Source organism: Pseudorca crassidens, chromosome 21 (assembly GCF_039906515.1).
Source record: "Pseudorca crassidens isolate mPseCra1 chromosome 21, mPseCra1.hap1, whole genome shotgun sequence".
Taxonomy (NCBI): domain Eukaryota; kingdom Metazoa; phylum Chordata; class Mammalia; order Artiodactyla; family Delphinidae; genus Pseudorca; species Pseudorca crassidens.
The window spans coordinates 7567340-7584824 of record NC_090316.1 but is presented as its reverse complement, the minus strand read 5'-3'; the positions used below and the strand labels follow the sequence as shown (position 1 = coordinate 7584824).

Below are 17485 nucleotides of genomic sequence, written 5' to 3'. Positions count from 1 at the left end.
GCCAAAATAAGACCCAGCACTCCCTCAGGCCTCTCCATGCCTGGGGACATTCTCTTCCTCCTTCCTACCTTCCAGAGTCTGGCTTGTATTTTTCTCTGCTGGCTAGAGTGAAGGTGCCCTCTGGGGACAAGCCATATGAATTGTGTGATTTTAGTGATTCTATTTAAAGTTAAGTGCCTTGATACTGGCATTATACAATATAAGGATGAACAGTACAATTCAAGTTAAAAATGTATCTTTTTTTAATTTAGAAAGACATCAAGTCACAAATAAGTAAAACTATGCCCCACTGAGAGAGAGACTACTGAAGAAAAAGGCTTTTTCAAAATTTTAGTATCACTGATAATACTTTAAAAACAATTTTGAAATCAGGTAGTACAAATCCCCAAGTTTTTTCATCTTTTCCCAAATTGTTTTGTTTATTCTAGGTCCTTTGTAGTTTCATATATATTTTATTATCAAATTTCCAATTTTTATGAAAACTGTTGAGAGTTTTAAAAATTGAAGTATAGTTTATTTACAACATTATGGTAGTTCCAGGTATACAGCATAGTGATTCAGTATATTTACAGATTATATTCCATTATAAGTTATTACAAGATAATGGCTATAATTCCCTGTGCTATATATTTACTGTATCCTTGTTGCTTATCTGTTTTATACATACTAGTTTATATCTCTTAATGCCCTACTCCTAACTTGCTCCTCCCCTCCTCCCTCTCCCCTTTGGTAACCCCTTGTTTGTTTTCTGTATCTGTGAGTCTACTTCTGTTTTGCATATGTGTTCTTTTGTACTATTTTTTAGTTACCACATATAAGCGATACCATATGGTATTTGTCTTTCTCTATTTGACTTACTTCACTTAGTATGACAAATACCATACAGTATTTGTCTTTCTCTGTTTGACTTACTTCATTTAGTATGATAGTCTCTAGATCCATCCTTGTTGCTGCAAATGGAAGAATTTCATTCATTTTTATGGCTGAGTAATATTCTATACCATATCTTTTTCATCCATTCATCTGTGGATGGGCATTTGGGTTGCTTCCATATCTTGGGTATTACAAATAGTCAATTTTGGGAGAGTTACCATCTTAACAATACTGAGTCTTTTAATTCTTGAATCTGGTATATGTCTTCATTTATTTAGGTCTTTAATTTTCCCCAGCAATGTATGGTATTTTACAGTTTACATGTCTTGTACTTGTTTTGTTATATTTATTCTTAAACATTTTATTCTTTTTTGCTATTTTGAAAAGAACTGTTTTCTTAATTTCATTTTCAGAGTGCTCATTGCTAGTACATAGAAATATAATTTTTGTATGTTGACTTTGTGTGCTGCAAACTTCCTAAACTCAACAGAAATTCCAGGAGATTTTATTTGTTGATTACTTAAGATTTTCTGTAAACAATATCTTGTTGTCCATGAATAAGAACAGCTTTATGTTTTCCTCTCCATCTATTTTTGTGTAATTCCTTTTTCTTGCTTAATTGCACTTGAAATAAATTCAGCCCAATGTGAATCGACCTGGTGAGAGTGGGTACCCTTGCCTTGTTACCAATCTTAGGTATAGTTTTTTTTTTTTTAAATAAATGTCTTCTCTTCTAAAACAGTGTCTTTTATTCCCTGTAAATTGTGTTGTTTTATTTTTCTTCATCATTCCAATAACTATCTGACTGATTTCATATACCTATTTCCTGATGTTTATACTTTTGGCCCCTAGCAGGCACTTGGTCTACGTTTCACTACACACCAGTTGCCTAGAAGAGTGCTTGGTAAATGTTTCCAATAATGACCTTTTAGCTCAGTATTCTTATTATTTCATTTTGTCCTGTGATGACTGAATCTATGTTATCCCAAATATCTGTGAAGGCACAAAGTAGATAATAACTAAGTTACTTCTTCTCTGTGTGAAATTGTTTCTCAAAGGAATATCCTTTCATCACCTTTTTGAGTGTTGTATTTATATACACTATAAAAAATCAACTTTTGAGGTACGACTTGTCTACAATAAAATTCATACACTTTAAACTTTAAGTGTACAAGTTTATGACTGATAAATATATACAAATTACTGAACCAGTGTCAGTCAGGCTATGCAACATTTCCATTTCCACAGAAAGTTCTTTTGTGATCCTTGGCTGTCCTTTTTACCTTCCATCCTGCCCCAGTCAACAGCTGATCTGATTTCTATCACTACAATTGGTTTTACTGGCTCTAGAACATTAGGTAAATTGGATGATATGCACTCTCTTTTGAGTGTTCACTCTGTAAGGCTGTAATTTCTCTGAATTATTTAATTAATTAATTGAATATATTTATAATGGTTCCTTTCAAGTATTTGTGTGCCAAATCTAACACCTGGGCCATCTCAGTGTTGCTTACTATTGACTGCTTTTTTATTGACTATGGTTTACATTTTCTTTTTTTTTTTTTAAACATCTTTATTGGAGCATAATTGCTTTACAATGGTATGTTAGTTTCAGCTTCACAACAAAATGAATCAGTTATATATATACATATGTTCCCATATCTCTTCCCGCTTGCATCACCCTCCCTCCCACCCTCCCTATCCCACCCCTCCAGGCGGTCACACAGCACCGACCTGATCTCCCTGTGCTATGCGGCTGCTTCCCACTAGCTATCTACCTTACGTTTGGTAGTGTATACATGTCCATGCCTCTTTATTGCTTTGTCACCGTTTACCCTTCCCCCTCCCCATAGCCTCAAGTCCATTCTCTAGTAAGTCTGTGTCTTTATTCCTGTTTCACCCCTAGGTTTTTCATGACATTTTTTTTTTCTTAAATTCCATATATATGTGTTAGCATACGGTATTTGTCTCTCTCTTTCTGACTTACTTCACTCTGTATGACAGACTCTAGGTCTATCCACCTCATTACAAATAGCTCAATTTCGTCTCTTTTTATGGCTGAGTAATACTCCATTGTATATATGTGCCACATCTTCTTTATCCATTCATCCGATGATGGACACTTAGGTTGTTTCCATCTCTGGCCTATTGTAAATAGAGCTGCAATGAACATTTTGGTACATGACTCTTTTTGAATTATGGTTTTCTCAGGGTATATGCCCAGTAGTGGGATTGCTGGGTCATATGGTAGTTCTATTTGTAGCTTTTTAAGGAACCTCCATACTGTTCTCCACAGTGGCTGTATCAATTTACATTCCCACCAACAGTGTAAGAGGGTTCCCTTTTCTCCACACCCTCTCCAGCATTTATTGTTTCTAGATTTTTTGATGATGGCCATTCTGACTGGTGTGAGATGATATCTCATTGTAGTTTTGATTTGCATTTCTCTAATGATTAGTGATGTTGAGCATTCTTTCATGTGTTTGTTGGCACTCTGTATATCTTCTTTGGAGAAATGTCTATTTAGGTCTTCTGCCCATTTTTGGATTGGGTTGTTTGTTCTTTTGTTATTAAGCTGCATGAGCTGCTTATAAATTTTGGAGATTAATCCTTTGTCAGTTGCTTCATTTGCAAATATTTTCTCCCATTCTGAGGGTTGTCTTTTGGTCTTGTTTATGGTTTCCTTTGCTGCGCAAAAGCTTTTAAGTTTCATTAGGTCCCATTTGTTTACTTTTGTTTTTATTTCCATTTCTCTAGGAGGTGGGTCAAAAAGGATCTTGCTGTGATTTATGTCATAGAGTGTTCTGCCTATGTTTTCCTCTAAGAGTTTGATAGTTTCTGGCCTTACATTTAGGTCTTTAATCCATTTTGAGCTTATTTTTGTGTATGGTGTTAGGGAGTGATCTAATCTCATACTTTTACATGTAGCTGTCCAGTTTTCCCAGCACCACTTATTGAATAGGCTGTCCTTTCTCCACTGTACATTTCTGCCTCCTTTGTCAAAGATAAGGTGACCATATGTGCGTGGGTTTATCTCTGGGCTTTCTATCCTGTTCCATTGATCTATATTTCTGTTTTTGTGCCAGTACCATACTGTCTTGATTACTGTAGCTTTGTAGTATAGTCTGAAGTCAGGAAGCCTGATTCCTCCAGCTCCATTTTTCGTTCTCAAAATTGCTTTGGCTATTCGGGGTCTTTTGTGTTTCCATACAAATTGTGAGATTTTTTGTTCTAGTTCTGTGAAAAATGCCAGTGGTAGTTTCATAGGGATTGCATTGAATCTGTAGATTGCTTTGGGTAGTAGAGTCATTTTCACAATGTTGATTCTTCCAATCCAAGAACATGGTATATCTCTCCATCTATTTGTATCATTTTTAATTTCTTTCATCAGTGTCTTATAATTTTCTGCATACAGGTCTTTTGTCTCCTTAGGTAGGTTTATTCCTAGGTATTTTATTCTTTTTGTTGCAATGGTAAATGGGAGTGTTTTCTTGATTTCACTTTCAGATTTTTCATCATTAGTATATAGGAATGCCAGAGATTTCTGTGCATTAATTTTGTATCCTGCTACTTTACCAAATTCATTGATTAGCTCTAGTAGTTTTCTGGTAGCATCTTTAGGGTTCTGTATGTATAGTATCATGTCATCTGCAAACAGTGACAGCTTTACTTCTTCTTTTCCGATTTGGATTCCTTTTATTTCCTTTTCTTCTCTGATTGCTGTGGCTAAAACTTCCAAAACTATGTTGAATAAGAGTGGTGAGAGTGGGCAACCTTGTCTTGTTCCTGATCTTAGTGGAAATGCTTTCAGTTTTTCACCATTGAGGACGATGTTGGCTGTGGGTTTGTCATATATGGCCTTTATTATGTTGAGGAAAGTTCCCTCTATGCCTACTTTCTGCAGGGTTTTTGTCATAAATGGGTGTTGAATTTTGTCAAAAGCTTTCTCTGCATCAATTGAGATGATCATATGGTTTTTCTCCTTCAATTTGTTAATATGGTGTATCACGTTGATTGATTTGCGTATATTGAAGAATCCTTGCATTCCTGGAATAAACCCCACTTGATCATGGTGTATGATCCTTTTAATGTGCTGTTGGATTCTGTTTGCTAGTATTTTGTTGAGGATCTTTGCATCTATGTTCATCAGTGATATTGGCCTGTAGTTTTCTTTCTTTGTGACATCCTTGTCTGGTTTTGGTATCAGGGTGATGGTGGCCTCGTAGAATGAGTTGGGGAGTGTTCCTCCCTCTGCTATATTTTGGAAGAGTCTGAGAAGGATAGGTGATAGCTCTTCTCTAAATGTTTGATAGAATTCGCCTGTGAAGCCATCTGGTCCTGGGCTTTTGCTTGTTGGAAGATTTTTAATCACAGTTTCAATTTCAGTGCTTGTGATTGGTCTGTTCATATTTTCTATTTCTTCCTGATTCAGTCTTGGCAGGTTGTGCCTTTCTAAGAATTTGTCCATTTCTTCCAGGTTGTCCATTTTATTGGCATAGAGTTGCTTGTAGTAATCTCTCATGATCTTTTGTATTTCTGCAGTGTCAGTCGTTACTTCTCCTTTTTCATTTCTAATTCTATTGATTTGAGTCTTCTCCCTTTTTTTCTTGATGAGTCTGGCTAATGGTTTATCAATTTTGTTTATCCTTTCAAAGAACCAGCTTTTAGTTTTATTGATCTTTGCTATCGTTTCCTTCATTTCTTTTTCATTTATTTCTGATCTGATTTTTATGATTTCTTTCCTCCTGCTAACTTTGGGGTTTTTTTGTTCTTCTTTCTCTAATTGCTTTAGGTGCAAGTTTAGGTTGTTTATTCGAGATGTTTCCTGTTTCTTAAGGTAAGATTGTATTGCTATAAACTTCCCTCTTAGAACTGCTTTTGCTGCATCCCATAGATTTTGAGTCGTCGTGTCTCCATTGTCATTTGTTTCTAGGTATTTTTTGATTTCCCCTTTGATTTCTTCAGTGATCACTTCGTTATTAAGTAGTGTATTGTTTAGCCTCCATGTGTTTGTATTTTTTACAGATCTTCTCCTGTGATTGATATCGAGTCTCATAGCGTTGTGGTCGGAAAAGATACTTGATACAATTTCAATTTTCTTCAATTTACCAAGGCTTGATTTGTGACCCAAGATATGATCTATCCTGGAGAATGTTCCATGAGCACTTGAGAAAAATGTGTATTCTGTTGTTTTTGGATGGAATGTCCTATAAATATCAATTAACTCCATCTCATTTAATGTATCATTTAAAGCTTGTGTTTCCTTATTTATTTTCATTTTGGATGATCTGTCCATTGGTGAAAGTGGGGTGTTAAAGTCCCCTACTATGAATGTGTTACTGTCGATTTCCCCTTTTATGGTTGTCAGTATTTGCCTTATGTATTGAGTTGCACCTATGTTGGGTACATAAATATTTACAATTGTTATATCTTCCTCTTGGATCGATCCCTTGATCATTATGTAGTGTCCTTCTTTGTCTCTTCTAATAGTCTTTGTTTTAAAGTCTATTTTGTCTGATATGAGAATTGCTACTCCAGCTTTCTTTTGGTTTCCATTTGCATGAAATACCTTTTTCCATCCCCTTACTTTCAGTCTGTATGTGTCTCTAGGTCTGAAGTGGGTCTCTTGTAGACAGCAAATATATGGGTCTTGTTTTTGTATCCATTCAGCCAATCTGTGTCTTTTGGTGGGAGCATTTAGTCCATTTACATTTAAGGTAATTATCGATATGTGTGTTCCCATTCCCATTTTCTTAATTGTTTTGGGTTTGTTATTGTAGGTCTTTTCCTTCTTTTGTGTTTCTTGCCTAGAGAAGTTCCTTTAGCAGTTGTTGTAGAGCTGGTTTGGTGGTGCTGAACTCTCTCAGCTTTTGCTTGTCTCTAAAGGTTTTAATTTCTCCATCAAATCTGAATGAGATCCTTGCTGGGTAGAGTAGTCTTGGCTGCAGGTTTTTCTCCTTCAACACTTTCAATATGTCCTGCCACTCCCTTCTGGCTTGCAGAGTTTCTGCTGAAAGATCAGCTGTTAACCTTATGGGGATTCCCTTGTGTGTTATTTGTTGTTTTTCCCTTGCTGCTTTTAATATGTTTTCTTTGTATTTAATTTTTGACAGTTTGATTAATATGTGTCTTGGCGTATTTCTCCTTGGATTTATCCTGTATGGGACTCTCTGTGCTTCCTGGACTTGATTAACTATTTCCTTTCCCATATTAGGGAAGTTTTCAACTATAATCTCTTCAAATATTTTCTCAGTCCCTTTCTTTTTCTCTTCTTCTTCTGGAACCCCTATAATTCGAATGTTGGTACGTTTAATGTTGTCCCAGAGGTCTCTGAGACTGTCCTCAGTTCTTTTCATTCTTTTTTCTTTATTCTGCTCTGCAGTAGTTATTTCCACTATTTTATCTTCCAGGTCACTTATCCGTTCCTCTGCCTCAGTTATTCTGCTATTGATCCCATCTAGAGTACTTTTAATTTCATTTATTGTGTTGTTCATCGTTGCTTGTTTCATCTTTAGTTCTTCTAGGTCCTTGTTAACTGATTCTTGCATTTTGTCCATTCTATTGTCCATTCTATCTCCAAGATTTCGGATCAACCTTACTATCATTATTCTGAATTCTTTTTCAGGTAGACTGCCTATTTCCTCTTCATTTGTTAGGTCTGATGGGTTTTTATCTTGCTCCTTCATCTGCGGTGTGTTTTTCTGTCTTTTCATTTTGCTTATCTTACTGTGTTTGGGGTCTCCTTTTTTGCAGGCTGAAGGTTCGTAGTTCCTGTTGTTTTTTGTGTCTGTCCCCAGTGGCTAAGGTTGGTTCAGTGGGTTGTGTAGGCTTCCTGGTGGAGGGTACTAGTGCCTGTGTTCTGGTGGATGAGGCTAGATCTTGTCTTTCTGGTGGGCAGGTCCACGTCTGGTGGTGTGTTTTGGGGTGTCTGTAGACTTATTATGATTTTGGGCCGCCTCTCTGCTAATGGGTGGGGTTGTGTTCCTGTCTTGCTAGTTGTTTGGCATAGGATGTCCAGCACTGTAGCTTGCTGGTCGTTGAGTGAAGCTGGGTGCTGGCGTTGAGATGGAGATCTCTCGGAAATTTTTGCTGTTTGATATTATGTGCAGCTGGGAGGTCTCTTGTGGATCAGTGTCCTGAAGTTGGCTCTCCCACCTCAGAGGCACAGCACTGACTCCTGGCTGCAGCACCAAGAGCCTTTCATCCACAGGGCTCCTTAATTTGGGATGATTGGTTGTCTATTCAGGTATTCCACAGATGCAGGGTATATCAAGTTGATTGTGGAGCTTTAATCCGCTGCTTCTGAGGCTGCTGGGAGAGATTTCCCTCTCTCTTCTTTGTTCTCACAGCTCCCAGGGGCTCAGCTTTGGATTTAGCCCCGCCTGTGCGTGTAGGTCGCCGGAGGGCGTCTGTTCTTTGCTCAGACAGGACGGGGTTAAAGGAGCTGCTGATTCGGAGGCTCTGGCTCACTCAGGCCCGGGGGTAGGGAGGGGCACGGAGTGTGGGGCGGGCCTGCGGCGGCAGAGGCCTGCGAGATGTTGCAGCCTGAGGCGCGCCTGTGCGTTCTCCCGGGGGAGTTGTCCCTGGATCCCGGGACCCCGGCAGTGGCGGGCTGCACAGGCTCCCCAGAAGGGCGTGTGGCTAGTGACCTGTGTTCGCACACAGGCCTCCCGGTGGCGGCAGCAGCGGCCCTAGCGTCCCATGTCTGTCTCTGGGCTCCGCACCTTTAGCCGCGGCTCGCGCTCGTCCCCGGAGCTCTCTCAAGCAGCGTTCTTAATCCCCTCTCCTCGTGCACCAGGAAACAAAGAGGGACGTAAAAGTCTCTTGCCTCTTCGGCAGTTCCAGACTTCTCCCCGGACTCTCTCCCGGCCAGCCGCGGCGCACCAACGCCCTGCAGGCTGTGTTCACGCCGCCAACCTCAGTCCTCTCCCGGCGCTCCGACAAAAGCCGGAGCCTCAGCTCCCAGTCTACATTTTCTTATTTCTTTGTATGATTATTATTAGTAGTAGCATATTGGATATTGTTTGATAGTACAATAGAAAGCCTAGATTCTCATTACCTTCCTCTGAAAAGCATTGATTCTTTTTCTACCAGGCAATTCAGTTATTGGGTAATCATTTTAAATTTTATGTGCTTGGTTTTATACTTCATTAACATGAGTCTATAGAAAACTCAAGGCATTTCCAAACCCCTCTAAAATGGCAGGCCTGAACTTCCAAACTTGGTTTCCTCTGGGGATGTTGTCAGGGCTTGAGTTTAGGCTCTAACTGTTAGGACTGATACAGAGTAGATTTTAGTATAGGGCAGAGGTCAGCCAACAATGATCTATAGGCTAAATTTGGCTGCCTGCCTGTTTTGTAAATTCATTTTGTAGGCTTACTGTTTTATGTGTTCTTCATGGCTGCTTTTGCACTACAGTGGCAGAGTTGAGTAGCTACAACAGAGCATATGGCATATAAGCCTATAATATTTACTGTGTGGCCCTTCACAGATAAGTTTGTCAGCTACTGGTCTAGGGCATAGTCTTTACTCTTAAATTGTATTCTTTCTAGGGTTTTAGTTGGATGCTGATATATTAGCAGACTACTAACAACTTTCTCACTCCATTAGGACAGGTATTCCTCTTGTCCCTCCCATGGTATAAATCAAACAACAGATTCTTGTTTGAAAAATGCCTAATTACAGAGAGCAAAAGTTCTAAAATATACTTTTAAAGATAATACAGACATGTTCATATTGATATTTACAGAAAAAATACAAAAATGATATTAAATAAATAAAAAGTATATTAAATACCTAGGCCAAAAATTTTAAATTCAGTTGTTTGGCACTAAGAAGGTAAATAAAGAGTAACACAGTTCCTATGTTTAAACAATTAATAAAGATTTTAGGACAGGTAAATAATTGGTCTTCTTTAAAACAGGATGAATGGCAAAAGATTTTGGAATTTTTTTTTCATTACAAGAATTTTCTTGGTGAAATTTAAAAAGTGTGTTAAAAATGTTAGTATTTTTAAAATACTTTTACATTTTTAAACGTGTGCTTATTGTTATCCATGAGAATAATGCTCTTTAAATCTCTCTTGAAAACATCATACATTAGGAGAAATGTAGAGTTATACAGCAATAATTTTTGTCATACCCTTTTTTTTTTTATATTTTAGGCTATCTGAGGGTATAAAGGATTTTAGCACTTGTAGCTTGGATGACTTTAAATATTTTGCTGCACATTCTGGCCTTGAATGTCTTCATAAAATCCTTCCTGTTGAGCCAGTTTACAAACAGAGGCAGACGTGTGGCAATGGAAAGTTGGAATCGGGTGAAGAATGTGATTGCGGCACTTTACAGGTTAGTGGAAATTTTTTCAAAAATATTTTTTACTTCCTGTATATGTGAGTACGAGGTGGAAAAGAAGACCTTGTCTTTTAGAAGAAAAATTTTGAAAAATACCTTTGGGGAAGATGGAAGCCTTTAAGTTTCCTAATTTTGCCATTTTTTGAAGTGGGGAGCAAACATCCTTTAGTTAATATTTGTCTTCAAATATTGTCTTCCTAAATTCTTTAGTGTATGCATCAGCTCTAATCTTATAATTAGTGACCACAAAGAGTGTATAAGGAGTTGCAGAAATATGCCTTTAACTACAAGCAGTAACAAAAAGACAAGAACATCTAAAGACTATAGACTATATAGCAAAATGCATCGTTTGCTATTATACGGAAAAAAAGTTTTGTATGGACAGGTTATGTTTCCCTTCAACACTGCAGTGGATGCTCCTGCCATTGCAGTAAGGGAAGATAAAGAAACACAAAGAAACACACAGTGAAACTGCAGTAAGGCACGAAAAAGAAACAGTGAGTGGAAAGGAAGATTAAAACTGTCTAATCAAATTCAACTTGGCCACGTGATTGGAGAATCCTAAACAATCTACCCCCGAAGTCTGCTAAAGCTAATTAATGAATGCACGTGAACCCAAATTCCATGGAGTTCTATGTATAAACAATGAACAAATGTAAAATGAACTAAAATGTACAATTCCATATACATTGTTTCAAAAACATGAAATAGAGATAAATTTAACAGAATACGTGCAAGACCTGTACAATGAAAACTCACATTGCTCAGAGAAATGAAAGAAGATCGAGAGGGAGACATATCCCACTTTCATGGATTGGAAGACACAATATTGCCAAGATGTCAGCTCTACATCAACACTCCACACAATCCCAATCCCAACCCCACCATCGTTCTGTGGAAATTGACAAGCTGATACTATAATATATATGGAAATGCAAAGGACCTAGAATAGACAAAGCAATTAAAAAGAACAAAGGTGGAGCACATACACTAATTTTCTGTAAATTTCAAAATTTTCTATAAAGCAGAAATAATCAGTATAATGTGGTATTGGCCAAAGCATAAATATATCCCTTAATGAAACAGTATAGAGAATCCAAATATAAAATATTTATAAGGTCAGTTGATTCTCTGCCAATCAGAGATGTTAAGGCAGTTAAATGGGTGAAGAAAACCTTTTCCAACAAAGGTATTGTATGAGCTAGATATCCACGTACATAAAAAGAAAACTTTGACATCTCACCATACACAAAAACTAACTTGAAATGGATCAAAGACCTAAATATAAAAGCGAAAATCCTAAAGCTCTTAGAGTAAAACACAGGAGACAGTCTTTTTGACTCTGTGATAGGCAGAACTTTCTTAGATAAGGCAAATAAGAATGAGGTTTTAAAGAAAAATATGTAAGTTGTACTTAATCAAATTTAGAAACTTTTTCTTTTAGGCTCTGTTAAGAAAAATAAAATGATAGACTCTGAAATGGGAGATTCAAAAGCCAATTCAAAGGACTTTTATTCAAATACATGAAATACAATTATGGTTTCTGGTCTGACATGTGAGAAGTTTAGAAGTCACCACTTAGTCCTTACAAGTAAAAAGCTAACCAACTTGGAAAAGAAATAGCTCTTCTTGCATCCATCAGAGATGTGAGGTCACAGAGCAAACCACTGCCCCACAAATTGGAAAAACCAACAGGTGGATGCAGAGAATCACAACTTAATAGAGTAGCAACCCACAAGCTAAAACCTTTTGGGAACCAGTATCTGGGTAGGAAAACCTGAACTGGAATTGACAAATTTCTGGAGTCTCAGTGTGTAGAACTCTGATAGTTTAAAACTCCAGGGGAACCCGATCATAGGAAGGTCCCCACACTTTTATGAGTTGTACCTGCAGAAACTTGAACTGTTTGTCACAGTGAATACTGGAGAGAAGTCTAATGCTTCTGACAGAGGGAGGGGAAAAGGAACCATTTTGAAATAGCCAGAGCATTCTATTCTTAAGAAAGTCTGCCCTTACAAATGGAGTTGTATTGAAAAAGAAAAAAAAAAACCCAAACTAGAATAACCAAACATTTGATTAAGAGATACAGTAAGAAAAAAAGCTAACAAAGGAATATTTAAACTTTGAGTACATGAATACACGAGTCAATAGATGAAATAAATAGCCTTTTAAAAGTATAATATTGCTGCCTGTGGTGAAGCTGTTCATTAAAAATACCAATTAAAAATACCAGTAAGGGGCTTCCCTGGTGGCGCAGTGGTTGAGAGTCCACCTGCTGATGTAGGGGACACGGGTTCGTGCCCCGGTCCGGGAGGATCCCGCATGCCACGGAGGGGCTGGGCCCGTGAGCCGTGGCCGCTGGGCCTGCGCGTCCGGAGCCTGTGCTCCGCAATGGGAGAGGCCACAACGGTGAGAGGCCTGCGTACTGCAAACAAAAACAAAAACAAACAAAAAAATACCAGTAAGAAAAAACACAACACCAGGAAACTCAAACTTCTAATATTGGTAAATTACAGAGTTTAAAACAAACTTGCTACTGAAGACTGGAAAAGTTGATTGAAGGCACTGAATCTTGTAAAATACAAGTACGTATGGGGCCAGCATCCCAGTGAAATCTGGACAGACCAGACTGGCTTCTGGGACCACTTTTCTGGGGGCAGAAGTTTGGGGGTTTGCCATTTCAGACAGAAGCTGAGAGTCTGCCTGCTGGCAGTGTGTAAATAGATTTATTATGAAAGCAAGAATATAGGAAAAATTTAGAAGAGAATGGTAGCTAACAAGAAATCTAATAACTATTTCCTCTAAGTTTTTGGCTCCACAGTAGTATGTTAATATTGTTCAGATTATATGGAATGTAGTGAAATGACACATTTCTTTTACAACCTACTGGCTGAGATGTTGATTTCAATAAGTCTCATGTAAAGAGTGGAATTACAGAAACTGGTTTTTAAGAAATGCTCATACTTCGTAAATAAATTCTGTATTGTAGTTTTATTTGATTGTACCTAATCATGCATGACTGAGTAACAAAGCATTTGTTTCCAGAATTGTACACATCCAGCCTGCTGTGATCCTAGAACATGTAGAAAGAAAAAAAATAAAATATGTGGTTCGGGGGAATGCTGCACACGAAATTGCAAGGTAGGAGGCAATCTGTATTTTATATGTTAGCATTAAATTTCTTTTTCTTAAAAAATTTATTTATTTATTTATTATTTTTGGCTGTGTTGGGTCTTTGTTGCTGCATGCGGGCTCTCTCTAGTTGCGGCGAGCAGGGGCTACTCTTCATTGTGGTGCGCGGGCTTCTCATTGCAGTGGCTTCACGTGTGTAGAACGGGCTCTAGGCGCATGGGCTTCAGTAGTTGTGGTGCCTGGGCTCAGTAGCTGTGGTGCACGGGCTTAGTTGCTCCACGGCATGTGGGATCTCCCTGGACCAGGGCTCGAACCTGTGCCCCCTGCATTGGCAGGCGAATTCTTTTTTTTTTTTTAAATTTATTTATCTATTTTTGGCTGCATTGGGTCTTTGTTGCTGCGTGCGGGGTTTCTCTAGTTGTGTCGAGTGGGGGCTACTCTTTGTTGCGGTGTGTGGGCTTCTCATTGCGGTGGGTTCTCGTTGCAGAGTACAGGCTCTAGGTGCGTGGGCTTCAGTAGTTGTGGCTTGCAGGCTCTAGAGCACAGGCTCAGTAGTTGTAGCGCATGGGCTTAGTCGCTCCACAGCATGTGGGATCTTGCTGGACCAGGGCTCGAACCCGTGTCCCCTGCATTGGCAGGTGCATTCTTAACCACTGCGCCACCAGGGAAGTCCCATCATTAAATTTCTTGAAATACTTGTTCCAGGGAGTTGGAAAACATGTCACTACTCTATGCAGTCCTTCCCATCTTATTATATGCAAGCAGCATTGGAGCCCCTGTCACACTTCAGTCCACTCTGTAATCTGTCATTTCTAGGACTCTCCTGTACATAATGCCTGATGCTTCTCTCTCCTGATTTGACTTCCCATTCCTATACCACATTACAAATCTTTCCTGTACCCACTGGGATTTCTCTGTGATCAACATACACCTTGGGCAACCTTCTTAAATTCTTATTTTATAAGACCATACTTAACATAGGGACAGGAAGTTAGACTAGTTCTTTTTGCTGGCTAACTTCTCTTTACTGTCTTCTGGTAAAAATCCTCTCTACCTTCACAATTCATTCAGTTACTGTTACAACCATTCAGTTCCTTTTAATGAAAGCATTTAACGAACCCCTGAAAATTGCCCAACACCCAGCACAATCCATTGGAACCCTAAGGAGAAAGAAACAAACTCTTGAACAAAGGTAAATGCACATATTCTTAAGACAGGAGGAAGAGCATGATTTAATCTTTAAAAAAATTTCCCCCAGGTTTTTCGATATAACCAACATATGATTCTTTAGTTTAAGATGTACAACGTAATGATTTGCTCTAAGTATGTATTGTGAAATGATGACCACAATAAGGTTACTTAACACATCCACCACTTCACATACTGAGAACATTTAAGATTTACTATCTTAGCAACTTTTAAGTATATAATAACATTATTGTTAACTACAGTAATGCAGTACATTAGATCCCCAGATTTTTTTCATTTTATAGCTGAAAATTTGTACCCTTAACCTACATCTTCCCATTTTCCTCACCTAGCACCCACTGGCAACCACCAATCTACTCTCTGCTTTGAGGAGTTTGACTTTTTTACATTTCACATGTGAGATTATATAGTATTTCTCTTTCTCTTGTCTGACTTATTTCAATTAGCATAATGTCCTCCAGGTTCCTACATGTTGTCGCAAATGGCAAGATTTCCTTATTTTTTATGGCTGAATATTATTCCACACTACATTTCTTTTAATACATTAATCTATTGCTCGACACTTAGGTCATTTCCATATCTAGGCTATTGTGAGTAATGCTGCGATGAACATGGGGGTACACCTGCCTCTTCAAGACACTGTTATTATATCCTTCAGATATATATCCTGGATCAAAGTAGTTCTATTTTTAATTGAGAAACCTCCATATAGTTTCCCATAGTGACTGTAACAATTTACATTCCCTCCAAGAGTGTGCCAGGGTTCCCTTTTCTCCGCATCCTTGTAAACACTTGCCATTTGTTGCCTTTTTGACTATAGCCATTCTGGCAGGTGTGAGGTGATATCTCATTGTGATTTTGATTTTCATTTCCCTGATTAGTGATGTTGAACATCTTTTCATGTGCCTGTTGGCCATCTGTGTGTCTTTTGAAAGATGCCTATTCAGGGTCTCTGTCCATTTCAAAATCAAGTTGTCCATCTACGTCTCTACAAATGACCCCATTTCGTTCCTTTTTATGGCTCATTAATATTCCATTGTATATATGTACCACATCTTCTTTGTCCATTCGTCTGTCAGTGGACATTTAGGTTGCTCCCATGACCTGGCTATTGTAAATGATGCCACAGTGAGCATTGGGGTGCATGTGTCTTTTTGAGTTATGGTTTTTCTGGGTATATACCCAGTAGTGGGATCGCTGGGTCATATGGTAATTCCAGTTTTAGTTTTTTAAGGAACCTCTACACTGTTCTCCACAGTGGCTGTATCAATTTACATTCCCACCAACAGTGCAAGAGGATTCCCTTTTCTTCACACCCTCTCCAGCATTTATTATTTGTAGATTTTTTGATGATGGCCATTCTGACCAGTAGAGACTGTCATACAGAGTGAAGTAAGTCAGAAAGAGAAAAACAAATATCATATATTAAGGCATATATGTGGAATCTAGAAAAATGGTACAGATGAACCTATTTGCAATGCAGAAATTGAGACACAGAAGTAGAGAAGAAACGTGTGGGCACCAAGGGGTGAAAAGGGGGGGTGGGATGAATTGGGAGAGTGGGATTGACATATGTACACTAATATGTATAAAATAGATAACTAATGAGAACCTGCTGTATAGCACAGGGAACTCCACTTCTCTGTACAGTAGAAACTAACACAACATTGTAAAACAGCTATACCCCAATAAAAATTTTTTTTTAATTTTAAAAGAAAAATTAAATTTAAAAAAAGGGAAAAAAATAAAATCAAGTTTTTGTTTTGTTTGCTTGTTTGTTTTTTTAATATTGAGTCATCTGAGTTCATTTTATATTTTGGATATTAACCCCTTAACAAACATATTTGCAAATATCTTCTCCCATTCAGTTGGTTGCCTTTTTGTTTTCGTGATGGTTTCCTTCATTGTGCGGAAGATTTTGTTTGAATGAGTCCCATTTCTTTATTTTTGCTTTTTATACCCTTGCCTGAGGAGACAGATCCATTAAAAATATTGCTAAATTCAAAGTCAAAGAGTGTACTGCTTATGTTTTCTTCTAGGAGTTTTATGGTTTCTGGTCTTGCATTTAGGTCTTTAATCCATTTTGAGTTTATTCTTGTATATGATGTAATATACACACATGATATACAAAAATTTCATTCTTTTAGGTGGAGGTGTCCAGTTTTCCCAACATGGCTTATTAAAGAGACTGTTGTTTCACCATTGTATACCTTCTTGCCTCCTTTGTCATAGATTAATTGACCATATGTGTATGATTTATTTCTGAGCTCTCTATTCTGTTCCATTGATTTATACCTGTTTTTGTGTCAGTAGCATACTGTTTTGATTACTGTAGCTTTGTAAAATAGAAGTCAGGGAGTGTGATAACTCTAGTTCTTTTTTTCTCAAGATTGCTTTGGCTGCTAGGGGTCTTTTGTGGTTCCATACACATTTTAGAATTCTTTGTTCTAGTTCTGAGAAAAATGTCATGAGTATTTTGCTAGGGATTGCATTCAATCTGTAGATTGCTTTGGGTAGTACAGTTATTTTAACATTAATTCTTCCAATCCATGAACATGGTATATCTGTCCATTTATTTGTATGTATTCATCAATGTCTTATAGTTTTCAGAGTATAGGTCTTTCACTTCCTTGGTTAAATTTATTCTTAGGTATTTTATTCTTTTTGATGTGATTGTAGATGAGATTGTTGCGTATGTATTTAGCTCTGAGTTGAGTCTCTTATAAGTAGCTTATAGATGCGTCTTGTTTTTTTTTTTTTTATCCAGTCAGCCTTTTGATTGCAGCATTTAGTCCTTTGACATTTAAAGGGGTTATTGATAGCTATGTACTTATTGACATTTTGTTTCTTGCTTTCTGGTTGTTTCTGTAATTCTTCTCTCTTTTCTTTCTCTTTTAGTTTCTTCCCTTGCAGTTTGA

The 17485-nt window shown here is 37.8% G+C and overlaps 1 protein-coding gene across 4 annotated transcripts in view; it reads left to right on the top strand.

The window, feature by feature from the left end:
• The window catches only part of LOC137215922 (disintegrin and metalloproteinase domain-containing protein 5-like), a 145225-nt gene that overhangs the window by 51766 nt on the left and 75974 nt on the right, over positions 1-17485 (top strand). For all 4 annotated transcript variants that reach the window (XM_067721519.1, XM_067721520.1, XM_067721518.1 and 1 more), the window contains 2 exons: positions 10037-10220; positions 13272-13367. In XM_067721519.1, coding sequence (XP_067577620.1) covers positions 10037-10220; positions 13272-13367 — 280 coding nt within the window. The remainder of the gene's footprint in view (positions 1-10036; positions 10221-13271; positions 13368-17485) is intronic.